Source organism: Lynx canadensis, chromosome B1 (genome assembly GCF_007474595.2).
Source record: "Lynx canadensis isolate LIC74 chromosome B1, mLynCan4.pri.v2, whole genome shotgun sequence".
Classification (NCBI taxonomy): domain Eukaryota; kingdom Metazoa; phylum Chordata; class Mammalia; order Carnivora; family Felidae; genus Lynx; species Lynx canadensis.
In genome coordinates this window covers 63037147-63059296 of record NC_044306.2, presented here as the reverse complement: position 1 = coordinate 63059296, position 22150 = coordinate 63037147, and the positions used below count along the sequence as shown (strand labels likewise).

General features: G+C 37.1%; 1 protein-coding gene across 7 annotated transcripts in view; it reads left to right on the top strand.

Annotated features, from left to right (window-relative positions):
* KLHL2 (kelch like family member 2) overlaps positions 1-22150 on the top strand; it is a 117398-nt gene that overhangs the window by 51493 nt on the left and 43755 nt on the right. For all 7 annotated transcript variants that reach the window (XM_030312791.1, XM_030312795.1, XM_030312792.1 and 4 more), the window contains one exon: positions 18169-18331. In XM_030312791.1, coding sequence (XP_030168651.1) covers positions 18169-18331 — 163 coding nt within the window. The remainder of the gene's footprint in view (positions 1-18168; positions 18332-22150) is intronic.

The window sequence follows — 22150 nt, the reverse complement described above, 5'->3', positions numbered from 1 at the left end:
TTGCCTTTTGTGTATGTGTTCAGCTCCTACAGGAATACATTCAAAGAGGTGTATTTGGCAGACTTGTTAAATGCTTAATATTCATGTAGTTTTTATTTTGGGGGGAAGGGGGAAGAGAACATAGGGGTACCTTAGTGTGCAAAGCCTTATTTTTGTCCATAGAAAAATACTTATTTTAGAAAAGGCAGTTTGGAAATAAAATTGATTAAAACAAGTTGCCTTTTCCGTAATTTTTCGGTGAAATACAAAGTAAGAGTTTACCTATCAAGATACACCAAACTGCTGTCTCCACTGTTTTTTGTATTTTTGCCTGTCTGTACTTTGTTAGATCTTTCTTATAAGTGCTGTTCACCTTAGGGAAAGGAGTGTTAGGGTGGAGGTATCTGGTGTTCTTATTAATGTTAAGCTAAAGTTTAAAGTGGCGCCAGCTGGACGCCCACCCTGACCCTATCTCTTTTGAGAGAACTGACTGTGGGGATAGAACTTCCTGTAATTCAAAAATTTGTTGTTGTAGGTATATTTTCTCATTACACCTAGAATCAAATCTCTTGTCAGGTCACCTCTCTTTTACCATGTTTCTGTTTTAGTAATAATAAAATACAATTTTAGGATAGCAGGTATCTAGCCTTTACTTTGGGATTGCATGTTTTGATGTAGAATCGTAGTGCCATAGAATGTTGGGGTCCATCTGTCTTAGTTCGTGACAGAATAGGACCATAACCCTGGTTCTCCTGATTCCTAGTTTAGGGTTCCTTCTGTGAGTCTCCTATTACACAAATTAAAAAAATATATAACAGCTATTTGAAGTAAAGGGTTGTTAACTCTGAGTCAGAATGAAGAATGGATTATTTGAAGCATTAACTCCAAAAACAGTATAATCATTAGTGTTATATAAGTAATAGGACTTTAATTCTTGGCTGTTTATGATTTCCCCGATTTTTTGCTGTTGCTGTTGGTTTTTTTTTTTTTGTTGTTGTTTAGGTTTTTTAACTTTGGCTTTGAGTTTAGATATTTGCTTTAATTTATGTCAAGGTTGGGGAATAATTTGAGCCAAATGAATTTGTGTATTTTTTTAAAGGAGAAATAAAAGGAGAATATATATGTTACCATGACCATGCTTTTAATTGAACATTTTTTTTGTTGCTGCTATTGAGTAATTTAGATTTAACTTGTGTCTAGAGTTTCCAGTCAAATTTTATAAACTATACATCTGGGAACAGAGAAAATAAAGCCAAGGGGTATTATAAAGTAGTTTTTTAAATTTGGGGCTTATCATGGATTCCTTTGAGAGTCTGATGAAAAACTATGGACCTTTTCCCAAGTAAAGTACATATAACCATTTATACACAGAGTTTTGCATATACGCATATACTTTTAGAGAATTCATGTACTTTGTCCTTCTCCCTCCCTCACTCTCCCACTCTTAGGATACTTGGAAAAAAATAATATATATATATATATATATAAATAAATATATATTAAATATAAAAATAAAATATAAAATAATAATATATAAATGTATACATTATATGAATGAAAGGCTTTCGCGTGAGTTTATTTTCAACTATGTGCTAGGTATTTTCCATAAATCTCATTTGATATTCATCACCTTTTTAGGTAGATTTTACTCCATTTTGCAATTAAGGAAGCTAAAGAAGGCTAAGTAATTAGTTCATTATCATACAGCAACTGTTAATTGTCATGAACTAATAGTTGCTTAGAGAGTTTATAAATAAAGTACCTTTTAACTCTTCTTCATTCTATGTGTTGATCAGCATTTTTGGAGACTTCTAAAGCAACTTGAATTTTAAAAGCATTTACTTCATTGCTAAATTTGTGGTTTTATATACATTTTGACTTCTCAGCTTTGGGTATTTGTTTGGCTTGCTAAAAGTAGCTAAGAATCTTTTCACTTGATGTAAGTGTGAAAAACAAAGGTACGGATGTTAATAGGCAGTGCCAATGTAAGTAAATTCTTATTCCCGAATTAATATTATGAGTGTTCATCTACAAGTTCTGTCTGCATTAGAACTTTTGTCATTTAAGAAGAACTTAAGCATCTCATAATTGTGAATGGGATAGGTTTTAAACAGTTCAGGAAACTTCTATGTTTTGCATGAATTGAAATTGTTTGAAATAGAAAATCCAATCCTTTTAGAAAAGGAACAGAATTTAAATGAGAGTTTTTCAAGAGACATTTAAAATTAGCTTTTGGCGACAAACACACCAAAGTATTTTACACAATCTCAGTACAGTAAAAAATTCGACATAGTGTGTCCCTTTTGCTGGTGGTGTAGGGCAGGGTTTTTTTGTTTGTTTCAGACCAGAAGTGCTGACAGAATGTTGTTCTGTAGCGTTTTACCAGCCGGTCCTAAAAAGAAGACCTCGCAGAGAGGGGCATTCGCAGTAGGAGACCTGTTGATGTGGTTGACTGCTTGGTCAACAAAATATTGTTAAAGTGGAGAAATCATCAAACAAGGATACATGTATACCCCAGATATTTTATTTTAACCTAAAATATGCAACTGTACAATCGTATGGCAATCTTTTGTTGTAAAACTTAGTATGGTCAGCTGCTTAGAGAGCCATATGTGTTTTTACACATATGACATCATAATGACGGATCAACTCTAATTTTACAGTTTTTAAAAAAGTACAGCAAGAGCTGAGACACTTGAAATCTCAGTGCAAAGTCATCTTTCAGTTACACAATTTCTCTTTCCTTCCCCCATGTATAATTTGAGAAACCTTTTTTTTTTTTTTTTTTGCAGTAACATGTTGATCAAGTCATTCTAAAGCAGTCAACTTAGTTTTCGTAGAAACAGCTCTCCTTTTACACTTACAGTTCATTGGATTATTTGTGTTTATTTAAATTATGTAATATCATGGGGAGTCTAGGTGGCTCAGTCTGTTAAGTGTCAGAGTTTGGCTCAGGTCATGATCTCATGGCTCATGGGTTCGAGCCCAGCATCGGGTTCTGTGCTGTCAGCTCAAGCCTGGAGCCTGCTTCAGATACTGTGTCTTCTTTCTCTGTCCCTCTCCTGCTTGGCGCTCCGTCTCTATTGGTCTCTCAAAAATAAACATTAAAAAAATGATTTCTTCTGACAGAGACTGTAACTATACACTTGGTTATGTTTTAACCTTAATTATAGTCACATTCCAGATCTGCTTTTTAGTTATCTTGATTGAATGACCACTTTCCATTCTTAGCCACACAATTAGAAGTTGCCTAAGTACCAAAGCAGTTCAGTAGAATGCTTATCTTGAGGGTGAACAAAACATCTATTGAGCAGTTTTGTAAATGTTTTTAGTTTAATAAATCATTAAAATTAAGTATATAATACTACATATTCAAATTATTAATGAATAACTCAGAAAATAATATGCAACCCCCTTAGACTTGCTCCCTGCTAGAAAACTTTCATGTGCTAGTGGACTCTGGCTAATTATTGTATGAGAATTCAAAGTTCAAATCTTGAATTTAACCACTGACTTCAGGAATGGCCTTGAGGAAAACATTAACCTTTCTGCTTTTCAGCTATTATAAATAAGGCTAATACTACTTTGACATCTCACAGAAATGCTATAAAATATACTAGTTAAAGCTTATAAAAATATTGAAGTGCTCTATAAATGTTGAGCAGAAATAAGAAATGAGGCAGCAATAAAAAGTCTTGAGACCACGAGGAAGAAGAACCCACTGAGATTGTTTGGGATCATTGGGTTAAAGAAAATGGCTCGTGTAACCTTACCCTCATTTTTTATATTCTGAATCAGGAAATATATTTGTGACCCAAAAAAAAAAAAATCTTAATTTGCTATAGATTTCTCTCCACCCAACAAGACTTGTTTATTTGGTTAGTGTGGAGGCAGCACTCTGGGGTGATTGCAGTATAATTTGTAACACCCTTTTTTGTTGGTTTGACATGCAGTGGCTCAAAGAAAAGTGATATTTTTCCTAGCAGAGTTTATGGAAGCCTTATTGTTTTTTCCACCCATGTTCTCTTTTTCTTATGAGATAGAAAGGAAGTTCTTTGCGACTAAAAGAGTTTGGCAGATGATGTGCTTAGAAAACACATGTTAAAAGGTAAAAAACAAAACAAAACCCCCCCCCAAAAAAACCCAAACATAAAAATGTATTGAATCAAACTTTGAGGATTAGTGGTTGTTTATGGGATAACAATGGGAAATCCTATCACTGAAATGAATTTGTCTGACATCCTAATACCCAGAAAACTCTTAACCTAGTATTTTATCACTTTACCAGAATAGTGATAATTTTACTTTATTATTATCCAGAGGCCCCAAGTGGTGAATTTCTTTTATATTAATAATTACTGTAGGGGCACCTGGGTGGCACAGTAGGTTAAGCATCTGACTCCTGATTTCTGCTCAGGTCATGATCTCACAGTTCGTGAGATCAACCCCTTTTTGGGCTCTGGGTTGACAGTGTGGAGCCTGCTTGGACTTCTTTTTCCTTCTCTCTGCCTTCAACTTGCTCATGTATGTGTGCTCTCTCGCTCTCTGTCTCTTTCTCTCAAAATAAAATAAACTTAAAAAAATAATTATGGGACAATTTAAATTTATTTACAATTGAATTTTGATGTTAATTGTATTTTATTATATTTTAAGTATGAACTTGGTAATCCTCATAATTTTAATGAAAATGCTTGACCAGCTAGAATATCTGTTCTTCAGTCATGCCAGTTAAATTATGTTTTACTCTGTACAAGTTAAGAGTATAGAATAAATGAAAGCTTATTATTTAAAATTTAGTATAGAAGAAGCCATTGGAGTTCAGCTAGTTTGAGAAAAATCTAGAAGCTTTATCATAAGAACATGTTATAAAACTAGATAGACATCAAACTTAAAATGGTTTTTAAGTATTTGTTGAGAGAAAAGCTATGTACTCCAGAAATATTAATAATTAAGGTACTAGTGGTTTTATGTTATTGAAATATATAATCTTTGAAGATGTCCATGGTTGAATCATCTTGTGAGTCATATTTTAATTAGCTTCATGGGGTGTATAGGAAGAATTTATCTTGATGAGCAAAAAATGACTCCATCCTGTTTATGACCTAGCATCTTATAGCAGTGTTCTAATTTGAGCAGGGGAAAAAAGTTAGAAAAGTTAGATATATATCAAAGTCCTTATTAGGTGGATTTTTTTCTTGATCTTTGACCTTTATATCACGTTGTTTAGGTTTGGAGCCTGCGTCGAGCATAGTACATCTGTGCCAGGTTGTTGCCAGTGTTCAGGGTCCCTTTCTTCAAACCATTTTAGGTGGTGAGAGCCTAGAGTGGTTGAATTATCTGTGGTTCTGGCATATTTGGTTTGAAATAAGCCAAAGGTTTTGTAAATCCTAGCATTATTAACATACAGCTTTAAAAAATACTACCTTTTGGACCTCGAAGTCTTAATTCCAATGTCACATTAGAATTAATATGCTTCTGATCATCTGGTGTACATGTGTACATGTGCCTTTTCCCAGGATATATAATTTATGAAAACTTTATTTTTTTGTGAAAATAGAAGATAGCTGTATCACTAACATGTATTCAAAAGCTATTGTTTTAAATTAACTTTACAAATACTAGTATAGAGATTTGGTCATGTAAATACATTTTAATATGTTTTTGTTTATTTTCTTATTTGGGATTCTATCAGAGAGGATTATTATTTTCCATTTAAAAATTTTGTTTCATAATTTATAAATGCCTTCCACTGACTTCTGGTTAATCTTTGTGTGGGCTTAAAGCACTCATTTTTTTTCCCTAGTGGGCTATTGTTCGTACATGATGCATCTTAACTGTTCAGTTTGCTAAGTTTTAGCAAATGCATACACCCAAATCAGGATATTGAACCTTTGTAATTTCAAGCTTCTTTCTAATAAATTTCTTACCCCTGACTCCAGGCAACCATTGATAAGATTTCTAAGTTTTGCCTGTTATTGAACTTTATATAAATAGAATCACACAGAATGTACTCTTTTGAGGCTGACTTCTTTGGCATAACATAATATTTGTGAGATTTATCTGTGTTGCTGCAAGTTTCAGTAGTTAGTTCCTTTTTATAAATACTGAGTGTTCCATTGTATGGGTTTATTGCAGTTTGGGGGGGTGATAATGGACCTGTATTTAACGTTTTGGATTGTCTTGGAGCGCCTGGGTGGCTCAGTCAGTGGAGCGTCTGACTTCAGCTCAGGTCATGATCTCGTGGTCTGTGGGTTCAAGCCCCACATTGGGCTCCGTGCTGACAGCTCAGAGCCTGGAGCCTGCTTTGGATCCTGTGTCTCCCTCTCTCTGGGCCCCTCCCCTGCTCACTCGCGTGCGTGCACTCTCTCTTTCTCTCTCAAAAATAAACATTAAAAAATTAAAGTTTTGGGCTGTTATGAATAGGATTTAAGGCACTTTGATAAAGAACGTTGAGAAATACATAGTCTATAATTAAGCTGTAGTTAGGGTCAGGGAGAGGCTAATCAGTAAGATAGATAAAGTTCTTAAATTGTCTATTAAATGTGATTTTTTTTTTGCTTGACATGTGCTTTCTTATCATATATTTTCTCACTTTTTATTCTCCAGCAGTAATTTTATCCTGTGATCTCTCTTTCATGTCAAGCCTAGGCTTTGACAGTTTGGGAGATGAAAGTATATGAATATTGATTACAGACATGTTTGGAAAGAGAGAATATAAAATAATTTTTGGTGAAAAATGACATGCAACAGAAAAAGTCGTTTGTCTAAGGAGGAAGAGTGTGTTATGGATGTGCGTGTTTGTGTGCATACATGCATGGGTGTCTATGTGGTTTAAGTGTTATATTTGTGAAAACAAACAAAAATCTTCAAAAAGTATTATCAGTCTCTTTGGTCTTAAAAAAATTCCACTGGAATAGACTTGGTAATCTGCAGGGGTGAAGAGGCTCTGAATAATAGAAATCAATTTAGAAAGAAGATGGAAAAGGAGCGGGCAAAGACAGAAAGGTGAGAGGGAGAGGGGAAGACGGGAAAGACCAAGAGGGAGGAGAGGAAGAGGGAGTTGTGTATAATAAAGCAACATAGTACCCTGGAGAGTGATTTGGATTACTTTCTCTGGTCTAAGGAATGACTGCCCACAGAAAGACAGTGAAGGTAACTTATTGGGACAGTTTGGCATTTCTCATGCACAGTTGTAAATACATCCATGCAGCACCTTTGAAAAGCCGGAAGTGTCACTAGTCCCTCGTACTAAGACTCATCACCTTTATTGATAACATTGGCCCCTTAAACTTGCTTGCTTTTATTTGTTTCTTTAAAAAATGTTTTTGAAGCCTGTTGACAGGACTTTTTGGTCCCTGTGTTCTTCTTTAGACAGTGCATTGATGCCTCAGTCTCACCACCAGTTTAAATTCTGTTTTTGGAAGGTGGATGTGGAATCACTGACAGTCTGTTGGTCTGTTCTTTGGTTATTCATGAAATTCTGAGGTTGTGGAAAGGAAGAATCCTGGAGAATCCAGGGGAGATACAGGGGAAATTTTGATCTATAATAGGAGTAAAATGCATGATCAGTTAGTCAAGAGACTAGTACTCATGTTTTTTTATTTGTAGTGATTTTGGAGAGGAAGGACTAAAGGAGAGGAAATTAAAGTGGATTAATTCTGACAAATGGTAGCGGAAATAGAATAAAATATTCATTGAGGAAGAAGGGGCTGCGTACCTTCCCTGTTCCAGCCACTTTGCTGAAGTACTGATCTCATTTAGTTTTTACAACATCTTGGACACAGAATTGTTTTTTACAGCTTAGAGAATTGCAGCTCAGAAGGGTTAAGTGGTTTTCTTGGCTCACACAGCTAGCACTCAAGACCAGAGTTCTCTGCCTCTTGAGCCTGTGGTATGGTTTCCATTCTCCATTCTTTTCATGCTAACTCTATTCTGCCCCTGAGGCTTTATAGGAATTTAGTGACAGATGGGGATTAAAATCTATAGCTCTTGAGTCCTCCAGTGCCTCTAGACTTTATTTTTATTTAAAAAAATTTTTTTTTGTTTATTTATTTTGAGGGAGAGAGAGAAAGCGAAAGAACAAGGGAGGGGCAGAGAGAGAGGGAGAGAGAGAGAGAATCCCAGGCAGGCTCTGCGCTATCAGCACAGAGCCTGATGCAGGACTCAAACTCACGAACTGTGAGAGCACAACCTGAGCCAAAAACAAGAGTCAGATGCTTAACCGACCGAGTCACCCACGTGCCCCTAGACTGTAGACTTTGAGATCCAAAGACCACTTTGAAGGGCTGGAGTGCTGGGATGATGGAAATTACACATTCCCTTACTAAATGGAAGCACTACCTATTAGAATCCAAGCTCTAGGATGGCTGGTATATTTGTACATTCTGTTCACTGCCATTGCCCTAGAACCTACACTAGTGATTGGACCCTAGACTATGTGCTCAATAAGTATTTCTTAGGTGAGTAATCAGGAACTGCCCATAGGATAGGCATGTTTGATGAATAGAAGTTGAGCCCGGCAGGAGGTCCTTGCAGAACAAGAGTAGAAGGGAGCCTGGGAACAAGGCTTTATTTTCTGGGCTGGCACCCAGGGGCAGCATTTCAGCCTTCAGGAGAACTGCTCCATGCACAGTGAAGTAGGGCCACGTTGCTGATGCCCACTAGGAGAGGGTCCTAGTTACAGGAAGGTGGGCTGGAACTTTGTCCAGGAAACAAAGCATCAAAGTACCCAGTGTCACATTGGCACTGACATGAAGTCGACCAGGTTGTGCTGCTTGTGAGTTAGAGCCCAGACGTTCTCTCTGATTAGAGACAGGATTGGATCCAGGTCCAGTGCTGCCAGCTATAGAACTGAGAGATGCGAGAGCAGGGAGTCAATCTGTTGTTAAAAAGACCAGTGCGCCACTGTCTCTACGTCCATTATGTGTTAGAAAAAATAAATTGTGTGGAAATGTTCTGTTGTTTGTTTTTTCTCTGTCAACATTGTTTTACTAATCAAGTTCCTTGAGATCAAAGGAACTTGATGTCTATTAAGTTTTTCTAATATGAGTATAGGTTAGAGCAGTGTGTCAATCCAATTTTATAATATTGTATGTTATTGAAAATATTTTAGAAATATTAGTTTTTTAAAACCATTATTAGTCTTCATTGTCATTGATTATAATGTTTCATCATGTGGTTTAACATAATGCACTTAATTGTTGCCATATTGTTAAATCCATAGTTGTTTCTGGTTTTTCCCCCAGGAACTCTTATAAATAATGCTAAAGTAAAATTTATGGATTTAGTCTGTTCCAATTTTTGAACTATTTTCTCAGGGTAGATTTTCAGGAACTTTCTTCCAGTATCAAATGCTTTAAACTTTTATATTTTTTGGTACCTTTGATGAATACTGCCTATTTCCTTTCTTTAAAAATTTTTTTTAAATGTTTATTTGTATTTGAGAGAGAGAGAGAGAGAGAGAGAGAGAGAGAGAGAGACAGTGCACAAGTGGGAGAGGGGCAGAAAGAGACCGAGACAAAATCGGAAGCAGGTTCCAGGCTCTGAGCTGTTAGCACAGAGCCTGACATGGGGCTTGAACCCACAGGCCGTGAGTTCATGACCTGAGCTGAAGGCAGACGCTCAACTGACTGAGCCACCGAGGTGCCCCTTGTCTATTTCCCTTCTAAGAGAGTTGACTAGTTTACAGTGAAGGCAAAAATGTGATAGGGGCCAAGGCTTACTGTACCTTGACCTCAATATATGTCGTTAAAAGTAGCAATAGTTATAAAATGCGGTCTCATTATTTTAATTTATATTTACTTAATAACTAGTGGGATATCAAACATATTTCCCATTTTCTTTTTTAAAAATATTTATTTTGGGGAGAGCACAAGCGGGGGAGGGGCAAAGACTGGGGAACAGAGGATCCAAAGTGGACTCTGTGCTGACAGCAGCGAGCCCAATGTGGAGCTCAAACTCACGAACTGCAAGATCATGACCTGAGCTGTAGTCGGATGTTCATCCAACTGAGCCACCCATGTTGGTGCCCCTGTATTTCCCTTTTTCACATGCTGTGTTTGTTCTTTTCCAAAGTGTCCTGGATTGTATCTTTTACTTTGGGAATATTTGCTCAAAAAAGAAAGCAACCTTATGCTCTTTGGAAATGATCTGTCATAGAACATCATCTTGTGAGGGAGAAAGGAAATCTTGGCATTCTCTTGTCATGGGATTGGATGTTGGATTCAATCCGAGAAGCAATGCCTTGAATTGGAGCTAATGCTCTACTCTACCATGTGTCAGGCACTGTGTTGAATGGTAGGCCATCTTATTTAATTTTTTTCAACAACTCTACAAGGTAGGTGCTGTCTTTGTTATACATTTGAGCCACTGTTGAATAAGTTAGAAATTTTAGAGAAAACTTAGGTTAAAAAGAATGGAAAAAGCAGTTGTTAAAAGGGTAGTATAGGATAGGTGGTTTTCAGCCTGTGGGAAAGCCACATTGCCCACATATTTCCTCTTTCCATACTTCTTTTACCTTTTCGCTTCATTTGTTATACCATTGGAAATGACCTCAGTTACAGATGTATTCTGCTTAAGAGTTAGCATCTCTTAAAACATTAAATATCCCTGGAAGGGATTTGTCCTGGAAGCTGATGCATTATTAGCAATTAGTATGAATTAATAATAAGACGGCTTTCATTTTGACTCTGCTGGCAGTAGCTATCCCGAGGGATGGAGCTTGGGGTGCGGGGTGTTGGGAGGAGAGAGGTGAGGTCAGTATATTTACAGGATGAAACACTTAGCAGTCAGGAAAGGCAGATCTGTGTGGAGAACCATAGCTGGGTGCACAGAGCAGAGGCTGACTCCTGGTGGCCAAGGTTTAGGGCTTTGAGTTGTAAAAGTGTGAATGAGGTGGCAGGATGCCAAGGGCGCACACTTCCTATTTCAAAATTCTGCCCCCAGCCAGGCCTGCACCCCAGAAGGAGGAAGGAAACTTTCTTTCTCCTTCTTTCCTGCACCCAGTGCCCCATAGGGTCACAGCAGTCAAGTAGTAATATTATATTCTTTGATATTGTGATTTATAACTTTTCAATACTGTTTCTATGATTAAATGAGTAGTAAGCAGCCAATTGAAAAAGTAAACTTGTGAAACATGACTTATTTATAATTTGGAGACTAAATGCAGATTTTGGAAGATATATGCTAATGAAAGTTATAGGTTTTCTTTCGTAGTGAGACTTTTTTGGTCCAACAACATAGAGCTTCTTTAAGTTTGGGGATAATTTCTTCTGTCTCTGCGTGCTCTTTGAACAGCTGTCTCCTTTTTTGTTTCGAGGTCATTCCTGACACACAAGGCCCTTCCTTACTCTGTAAACAAACAGGTGCTTCTCATGTGAATATAAAATGGCTGGGAAATTAATAAAAAACCTGCTTTTTAGCAGTAAACCTACTGTAAAGTTAACAGTGACTGAGCTGTTTCATATTTGCATACTTTCATAGACATCTGGAAATCTTGTCTATGGAGCAGTCAGACCCCTTGGTAGTCTCTTCTAATAAACACACTGCTAATGGCTCAGGATTTAAAAGACTTACTACATAAATTATTTCCCCCTATGGAGTAAATGCCCGAGCTGAAAATAAATTGCAGATCCTAATAGCCAAGCAGAAGGAGTATACTTGTCTAAGTGAAACATCTTCTGTATAATTTGGCTTGTCAAACAAAGTGAAGTAGGATGAAAGCATCTTACTTTAAAATGTGCAGCTGGTGTAAGAGTGTCACACGGGTGCTAATTGTTTGTCTCGGGTGTCTTCTGTGTCTAGTGTTCTACTTGTCTTCTCTAATCAGTGGTAGCTTTTCCCCTGCTTATTTTGTTCATTGCAGAAAATGTCTCCACAGTGTAAAATGCTTAGGCTTTTATTGTCTCCCTGTTTTGGAAATCAGCATATCTAGGTGAAAATAAATTTTTTCTATTTGCTGAAGTGATAGATTTTAAGTTTATTTAATCAGCTGGTCATGTTCTATTACTTCATGTTTTTCCCAGCACTTGGAGATAGCGCTATTCACGTGAACAGGAAGAGTAATGTGTAGAGCCTCCATAACGCTCTGCAGAACACTGGTTTGATGATCATAGGCCTTTGAGACTCCTGATACTCAGAATACAGGTCAAACTGAAATAATGTCTGGCAAGCGGTGGGTGATAATTATTCAATAAATAGCTCCCTTCACCATTGCTATATTGTCTGGAGTTCTAGAGATCCAGAAAGACAGTCTTTTGTTTGTTTCTCCCCAACTTTCTCTTAAATAATATGTGACTATTTAAATGGTACATATTCATTATTGAAAATTTAGGAAATGCAAATAAAAAGAAGTAAATAGAAAGTCTTAACACTACCACTAACCAGAGATGATCCCTGTTAACAGTTGCAGTATATTTATATTCCTCTAGTGCTCTTTATGTTGTTGTGTTTGTGTGTTTACAAAGAAGCAGATTGTATTGTATATTTTGTTTAGAAATTATCTTTGTATACTGAATGTATTAGGAATATTTTTCCAGGTCACTAGATATGTGTCTATTGTATGTCTTTTAATATTTACAAAGTATTCAATTTTACTGATAGTACAGAATCTACTTCATTTGTCTCTTGTTATTGGACATTTGAGTTCTTTTCAATTTTAATAGTATAAACAGCACTATAATTCATATTCTTATAACTAAGTATATTCACATTTACAGCTTATTCCATGTGCAGTGTAATGGCCTGGGGTTTCCCTGAAAGCAAGATTTCGCACAGTTAGTTTATTTGGAAAGTGATCCAGGAGAGCAACAGTGAATGAATAGGGAATTTGAATTGGAAAGGAGGGAAAACCAATTCAAAGTGTGGTATAGATCTGGTCACAGCTAAAATGTAAGATGTTTGTTCTTACCAGGACCTTCTGAGGAGGCTTATGAAATGTGTCTCAGAAGATTCTGCTTGGGAATAAAGAGGAGAAGCATTTAGCTGTCATCTTTCCTTAGACCATTCTCCATAGGTTAGGGTGGCCCCATAAGCATTATTTCCCCTGTGCTTCCAGATAGCGCAGGTGTGAGTCCCCAGTGCATTCCCTGGCTAGGAAGGCAGAGAGAGCTATGGTAGGAGGTGGGGTGAGGCACAGTGAAGTTACATTTTCACAAAGGTGATCAAAGTCTACTTGGACCTGGTTGCTGCAGTGTTGGCTTGAGCAAGAGTTGGGGCTGAAAGGATTTGCAGTAGGTCACAGATGTCCCATATAGACACAGCCTAGAAATACAGTTTGTATTTCTGGGTTAAAGGACATCCAAATTTGTATCTCTTTTAAAATACAAATACCTATGAGAGTAACACGTTAATTTACATTCAGGTTGATTCATTTATTATACATCTAGATATTCTTGTAGTGCCTGAGGTTACAATGGGGGTAAACAGATGTGGTCCCAGAGCATATATTCTTTTGCAGAGAGAGAGACAGTAAACATGAGAGCAGATACATAAAATCATTTCTGACATTGGTGAGTGTTACAAAGCAGATGAAATGGTGTGATGCTGTTAGTAGTGACCTGAAAGGGACTGAGAGATCATGGTGAAAACACCAGGGTCTGAGTGGAGAAGCTCCAGGTTGATAGAATAGAACTAAAGGGGAAACAAGGGAGGAGGCTGCTGGAGGGAGAGGTAAAGGCTGGGCCCCAAGACACACTGCCAACTTTGTATTTTTTCTTAGGGCTCAACATAATCGAGAGAAATATTTCAGCTTTTGGAGTGTGGCCGTCCCTTTAGTATATATGGGAATAGAATATATGGGAATTAATCACTTTTTGATTCTTAGAATACATCATTAACATTTGTATTATATAACAAATATAATTGCTTTTTCTTTGATGTTTTAGAATATACTTTATTTTTTTTATTATTTTTTTTTTTTAATTTTTTTTTCAACGTTTATTTATTTTTGGGACAGAGAGAGACAGAGCATGAACGGGGGAGGGGCAGAGAGAGAGGGAGACACAGAATCGGAAACAGGCTCCAGGCTCTGAGCCATCAGCCCAGAGCCCGACGCGGGGCTCGAACTCCCGGACCGCGAGATCGTGACCTGGCTGAAGTCGGACGCTTAACCGACTGCGCCACCCAGGCGCCCCTAGAATATACTTTAGATCATAGAGCACCGTAGGGTTATTTTAATCAATTTCAGGGTTAATACTAGCGTATGGAAAAATGGAACAAGTGGAAATTTCCATTGGGTCATAATGCTATGTGGCTGGAGGTTTATTGTGTCAATATGATTCCACTTCATATAAGAAGCAGCACTATTCAGCTGTACCTTTGCTCTAGGGAGCTCAGAAAAATTAGTTTTAAAGGCACAAATTTATTCTTCAGACCTCTTAATTACAATGCCCAAGGTATTTTTGTGACCTAAATAACAAATTAAGAAACCACTTCTTTACATTGCTGGGTGTTACCGACATTTGTTACTAAGAGTAGAGTTTATCCACTCTGTAGAAAATATGCCATGGGACTGTGATAGCCCCAGATTAAAGCACTTCCTTCCTTTTAGTGGTATGTAAAAACCGTAAAAATCAGAATGCTATCAGATATTGAAGGATTAATGTGACCTCTCAATTCAGAGTTTTCTAAAGTTTAGTAATTTGTGTGTACTTTCATGATTTTGCTATATTCTATACTGCTGACACTGGTAAATACTTGATGTTTTCTCTACATTGGCTCAGTTCTTGTTTAAATAAATCGTATTTAAAATCGTATTCCTAACTATTGACATCAGAATGTTTATGTGTGCCATCTAAAAGCGTTATAACTCACTTTGGTTAAATACTGCTCTTAGAGCGGACTCTACCTGTTCCATATGAGGTGTGTGACTTTGGGCAAGTTACCCATCTTCTCCAGCCCTCTATATTCACTTGTGTGAAATGGAGACAATCAGATATTATTGCATGTCAAGTGCTTATTAGCACAGTGCCTGAGGTAGTAATTACTCAGTAAATGGAAGCAATTGCAAGAATGGGTTGTTGAAATGATTGTGGTCTTTATTACTCTTGCTGAAAAGAGCAGTATTGGAGATTTAAAAATTGGACAAGGACTTCCATTCTGCACCTACAGATAGGGCCCAAGGTAGTAGAAAGAACAATAGACCAAAGAGTTGGTAAATTTGATTATATTCTCAGCTTTCCACTGACCAGCTGTATGACTTGGTCATGTCTTCTGGCTTCCTCTGGGATTTGATTTCTTTATCAGACAAATTAGAAGGTTTGATTTGATTTGATCTCGAGGCAACCAGCTCACAGGCTGCCAACTGAGTGGTTCTGATTGTGAGAGGTGGTTCATCTGAAATTAGAAGCATTTTTATTTTGTTTTGTTTTTTGCTGGCTATCTAATACATAAAGTAGGTGTGGCCCTGGCTGCTTTCCTGTTTTCAGCATGAGTGACTGTGGGTCATGTTAGTAAGCCTGGGCTAGTTATTCATTGTTTTTGAAGCTGTACATAATTAATACTTAGGAGCTATTGAAATTTAGTCCTAGTAAAATTATGTCATAAAACTGAGGCAATTTTAAAGGATTTACTGACAACGAAATTATGAGTAAGCTTGTTTTATACATTTGACTAACCTTTAAGGTGCATTTAATATATATTGTTTGCCAAACATGGAACCACTTGACTCATCATTGTCATTTAAAAATTAAAATTATACGTGAGTTTCTAGCTACATGGCTTACAATCGGAATAACTTTTCTATTCCTGGTGTATATATTACACAGTTTTATGAATTTCAGTCTCCTGATGAGGTAGATCTGGGCTTGGTAGTGATGAAGTTGCAAGTAATGAAACAAAAATTTTAAAAGCTTGCTGTAGCTGCTTTTCTTAGATGGATATATATATACGTGAGGGAGTAGATGTATTAGCATAGTATGATCACTAATTTTTTTCACTGAAGAATGTATTTTAGAAACTGTCCCATTCATATAGTTTCCTCATTCTTTTGAATGACTGCAGAGTATTCCATTGGATGGATGATATTGTTTAATTGGTCTCCTCACAATGGACATTTAGGCTTTATTTACCCTCACTTTTGCTATTACCCAGAGTAGTGCTCCAAGTGCTCCAAATAATGTCTTGAGCATGTGAGATTTTGTGCATTTATCAGTGTATCTATAGGTTAAATTGCTGGGTTAGAGGATTGTGCATTTGTATTTTTTTCTTTTAATTATTTGAGAGAGAGGGAGAGACGCTGTGAACGGGGGCGGGGGGGAGGAGAAGAAGAGCGAGAATCTTAAGAGGCTCCACACTGCGTGAAGCCCAGCACGGTGCTCAGACTCATGACTTTGGGATCATGACCTGAGCAGAAATCAAGAGTCAGCTACTCAACCGACTGAGCCACTCAGGCGCACCCGTGCATTTGTAATTTTGACTGAAATGGGCAAATTGTTTTTCAAGAACGTTGAAGCCAGTGCCTACCACCAGTGCATGAGTGAGCTCATTTCTGCTCAGCCATGTTTTTCCCCCAAAGCTCCTGCCTTTTCTACATTACCAAGCAGTTTGAATACTACTCTACCTCACTGGATTGTCCCTGGGAAAATGCTGATCAGATGGGTGATCATTACTACTTGTGCAAATTTCACAGAGATTGAATCTTACACTGAAGACCACTTTCTTAACTGTATATGTTCGCTGAATTAAATGGCAGCACTCTTAAGCATCTTGGAATGTATTTTATGTTGCTTCAGAGCACAATTATACGCGTGTGGGAAAACCTCCCATTTGCACATTATCAACAACTAAAGGTTTCCATGGAGATCATTTCTCATAACATAATGAAACACACTATACATATTATACAAAAGATTTGGCCATAAACAGCATTATTTGCACTTTATTTTTCTTAAACTCAGAAGGAAAAGCCCACTAGATACTGTTTGTATGTTTTTAGAGAAAACTATTAGTTGGTACAGTTGCACTAAAACATAAAGTTATTTTCTCAGTCTTTAATTCATGACCATTTGTATGCATGTGGGTTAACACACATGCAGCCTTTAGATTTGAGAGGTAATACTGTGGTTCCTTAAAAAAAAAAAACAGAGTAGTTTCTGTTATGCAAAGACACAAACATATTCTTTCTTTTCCACATTTAGGACTTATTACATAGATACAGGAAAATTATAAAACATTTCTAGAACTACTGTTTCTTTTCTCTTTTTTCCCTTTGGGCTACAGCTTGGCAGATATTAGAGTCAATTCCTGAAGGAACTTAGGTTTTATTTATTTTTTTATGCTAATGTGATCTTTTCTAAAATTGACCATTGTTCTAATAGTTGAGGCTTATTTTTTCTTTTGCCTTTGTAAAAGAGCAGCAGATGTTCAAGAACTTCATTTTTTATAAGTTTTCCCACTTAATTTGACTTTCAGATGTGATACTTAACATAGCTTCACACTGATTCACTTACATGAAAAAGCATTTCCATTATTGACCTATTTGAAAAGTAGTTGTGGTATTGAATATAGTATTTATAGTAAAGATACTGGTTAAGTCCCATAGAAAAACCTATAATTAATACAAAATCTCGTGGAGTTACTCAAATGAAAATACAAATTAAAAAGTTAATATTAGGTAATTACCTTTTGTGTTTTCTTTTTTAGCACATATATTACATTTGAGAGAAACTGCTTGTACAGAGACTGTTGAATTTAAAACTGCTCCGTCCTCTTAAGGAAAGCAGCTTGTTGTGCTCTTCAGACAGTGGGAGAACAAAATGAGGCTTTGTTGTGATATGTATTACTTTGGGCTCATGCCTTCCCTACAAATCGCTGAAACTCATGACTGCTTGAAGTAAGGGGCAAAAACATTTTCACTGAACCGTATAGCACCCCCTAGCATCCTAATAATTTATATTTTTAAAATTCAAAGGTGCATTTGGTTTATGCTTATAAACAGAACCATTAATCTAATATGATCTCCTATCTCTTATATTCTTATGGCCAGGAAGAGATCCTTGAAAGATACTGTAGAAATTATGGGGGAATGTGGGCATCACCCTTTTGGCAAATGGTTGTTGCATTCCTTTTCTATGGAGTGTTTGGGTCTGGATGCAGATAAATTCTGCCTGCATCTGTTGTGCCCTGGGTAGGAGTGGTAAGTAGTGACTGTTCTTTCATCCACCTGCCTAACTGCTTCCTTGGATGTTGCAGGTACTTCTCCCAGCAGCTGGGCTGTTACAGTTACAGGATGTGAAGAAGACTTGCTGTGAATTTTTGGAATCTCAGCTTCACCCTGTCAACTGCTTAGGAATTCGGGCTTTTGCTGATATGCATGCGTGCACAGACCTCCTGAACAAAGCCAACACCTATGCAGGCAAGTAGAGTAGACCTCAGCTGAGTTTGAGACCGGGAGGAATCTGGAACTCTTGAGTTCTGATAAAATTCTGTAGTAATTTCTGGAAAGTTATGTCATGTTTCTGGATCTGAACCTTATAAAAATCCATTTAAAATCTTATAATGTATCACTGCATAATTAAAGCATACTTATAAAATTCTGACCTCAAAAAACTCTATAAATTGGTATTGAGTCTAAAGAATAGAATAGCAGTTTTATGCAAGTATTGAATCTCTATATCTCTTTCTTTCAAACTGTCAAATTAACAGGCATATGAGAAAATATTTGCATATGAAACTAAGTCATTTTATTTCTATGGCTTCTTACACCTTTTTCTTGCACCCAGGAGAACAATCTAGTGGCTTAACCATTTTCAAGGTGATGAAATCTAGTTGCCTTTGGGTAGAGTGGAAAAGTAGATTTGAAATATAGGCAGCTTTCTCCTTAGACAACAGTTCTCAGGACCTCCTGCTGGTGCCCTCCTGTGGCAGAGGGCAGCCCTTTGCCCTTGTCAAGGAAGCCATCACTTCAGTTGCGTGTAGGGACCCTCTGATCCCCCCATCACTCCAGTCTAGGAGGAGAGTTTCTTGTTATAGTTTTGGAGGTAGCTAAAGTACACAAAAGTAACCTCTAATTGATTTTTCCTCTGAGTTTATAAGCATTTAAAAATATATGTATTAAAAGTGATTATTAGGAAGCTTCTAATTTTTTAAATCATCTTTGAGAAGATAAGCCTGACAGAAGTTATAACCCACCATCTCTGTCCTGTATTTGTGAGACCCAATAAAACAGAACCCTAAAACTTCCTTCAGCCTTCAAACGCAAGAGCCCCTTGTCTAAACTGTTCCACTGTGCTTACTCTGATGGGTAAGGGACATCGTGGCCCATAGACCTGGGCAAGGTGTGTGTGTGTGTGTGTGTGTGTGTGTGTGTGTGTGTGTGTACGCACAAAGCATTGGAGACGAGTATTCCTAGAATCTCTGTTGCATTTTTTCAAAGAAATAATGGTTAGGTGGCTAGTTGGAAAGAAAAGAAAACCACAGTGCTGCAGAGAAACATAAAAGGTCCAGTAAGTTTGAACTTTATAGATTTCTTAGGGTGACCTGACTGACCTGACTACCCTTTATAAAATTCTTTCAGTGAGAAAATGTGATCTGAATTTCAGAAAGCTTAGTTAGAGATGAACTTTTAGCACATAACCCTTCTGTAAGTTGGGGAATGCCTATAATATGTAATGATATTCATGTAATCCTTTTGAGTGGGATGAGGCATTTTAAGAAAAACCAAAGATAAATTTGGATTCAGTGATGTGTTCCAGTGTTCTTCAGCTGTTCTTCAGCTAAATAGAAAAGTTTCCTTCTAAATCTGTAAGATCCATTAACTCTAGACATAATGTGCCTGTTATAAGTGATTTATATTGGGAGAATGAAGGAGGCTTGTATATTTTTGGATTTTTTTTTTTTTTCTGCAGGAAACAATCACTGTTTAACATATCTTTCTTGGGCAGCTTGTTGTCTCATATTACTTGATACACATTACTGACTTTTAAGAGGTAGGGAGAGGGGCTGGGGACAGAATGAGAAAAGCAGGATTCAAGCAAAAGATGTCCACACATGATTCACATGATATACTGGAACTCCTAGTTCTGCTCCTGTCAGAACCAACTCATGTACTGTGTGTTTAGGAGATTTTTATGAGATTTAATTATTTCTTTCTCTTATTTAAAATCTAGCTTTTATACTTTATAAAAGTATAAAATATGAACAATTCTCTACTAGAATTTGAACACTTCTGTATCTTGGTTTGTAGAGTCTCTTCATAATTATGCAAAGACATTTTCATGGAGAGTTTATTGTCATTTTCAGCAAAATTATGAAGAAAAATTCCTTTTTTTTCTTTTTTTTCTTGAAGCTAGACTCCATGCCCAATGTGGGGCTTGAATTCATAACTCTGAGATCAAGAGTTGCATAGTCTACCAACTGAGACAGCCAGGCTCCCCTTAATTAATTAATTAGTTAATTAATATTTGAGAGAGAGAGAGAGAGAGAGAGCACAAGCGGGGGAGAAGGAGAGAAGGAGAATCCCAAGCAGGCTCCATGTTCAGTGTGGAGCTCGACGTGAGGCTCATGACCTGAGCTGAAATGAAGAGTCAGATGCTCAACTGACTGAGCCACCCAGGCGCCCCAGTTCTTAGCTTTTAATGTTCTGTATTTTAAATCAAAGTCTAGTCTTAAAAGATACACTGTTTTTATACCATGCATTTGAATCTTATATTTGCTTGAGTTTGTAAGTAACATTTTACAGCATTTTTTATTATGAAAAACTGTGACACATATAAAAATAGAATGGTATTCATCATTGAACTTTAAATGTTGTAAATTCATGGAAAATCTTGTTCAACTATATATCCCTCTGCTATTAACTATCCCCCTCCTCTGTTGTTATTTTTTATGTTATTTTTAATGAAATCTAATGTATATGTAGAAGAGTACAAATGGTAGGTCTACATGTTGATGAATTTTTGCATCTTCTTGTATTATTTGAGGCCATTCTGTCATATTATCTATATATTTCACTCATAATTTTAAAGAAATAAAATTGCATTGACCAACTTCATATAATGAAACTATCTCCATATACTTTGGTATATTAATAACAAACTTTCTGAATTATGTAATTCAGTAGACTACTAAAAAACAGTTGTTCTTCCTAGTGAAAATATCTGATTGTTGTTTATATCTTAAGCAGATAGGAGGTGGGGAGGTCAGGAGTCCTTGCAGGAAGGTAACTTTTTTTTTCTGTTGTGAACAAATGATAGTTTTTTAGTCCTTCCCTTCTTTCTTTGTACAATTCAAGCACTTTTTGCATCCAGAAAATCTGCCCAAATTCTTCAGTTACTTTCACGTTCAAACAAACCAGCATGTGAAATGATCTGGGCGGGGGGGGGGGGGGTGTGGTTAAGGGAGACAGTGACAACTGAGAAAGTTATTATGTTACCTTTTCATTTTTCTGTCCTAGATAGTGGGCTAGGTAGGCCTGTGACAGGCCTTTCTAGGAAGGAAAGGAAAGGAAAGGAAAGGAAAGGAAAGAGGGGAAGGGCAAGTGGAAGGGCATGGACGGGAGGGTTCCCTTTTCCTTTTCCTTCCTTTCACTTTCCTTGTTCCTTTTTCCTTTCGCTCCCTTTTCCTTTTCCTTTTCCCTTTTCCTTTTCCCCTTTTCCTTTTCCCCTTTTCCTTTCCCTGTCATTTTCCTTCCTTCCTTCTCCCTTCTCCCTCCTCTCCTTTTTCCTCCCTCACCTCCCTCCCCACTTCCCCTCCTCCTCTGCTTCCGCTGCTCGCTTCTCTTTCCTTCAGAATGGGAAAGGAAAGGAAAGAAGGCTTGCTTAACCTCAGGGCACTTTCTGATCCAACGTAGCCTGCACTTCAGAGACTGGAGCACTCCTGTCCTTTGAAAACTCACCAGAGATTCTGGACATAAGATCTGCTTTATTCCTTTCTCTTGCAGATTGGAAAAGAGCTCTCTGGTGTTTATTATAGTTAAATTATACAGGTATAATGAAAGAATTAAGGTGTTCCATGGAAATGTCTTCTATGAACTTGTTATTTTTTCATAATATCACATTTTTGAAGAAAGTAAAAATGTGAGAAACCAAGTAGGCAGGATAGAAAGTCTGGGCAGGGAGGGTATAAATCCTTCTATTCATCCTGCTGTACACTCATGGCTTCCGCAGCATGAAGCTGGCAGTCACAGCCTGTCACACTGGCCCACACCGCTTCACCAGGGCATGTAGTGATATGT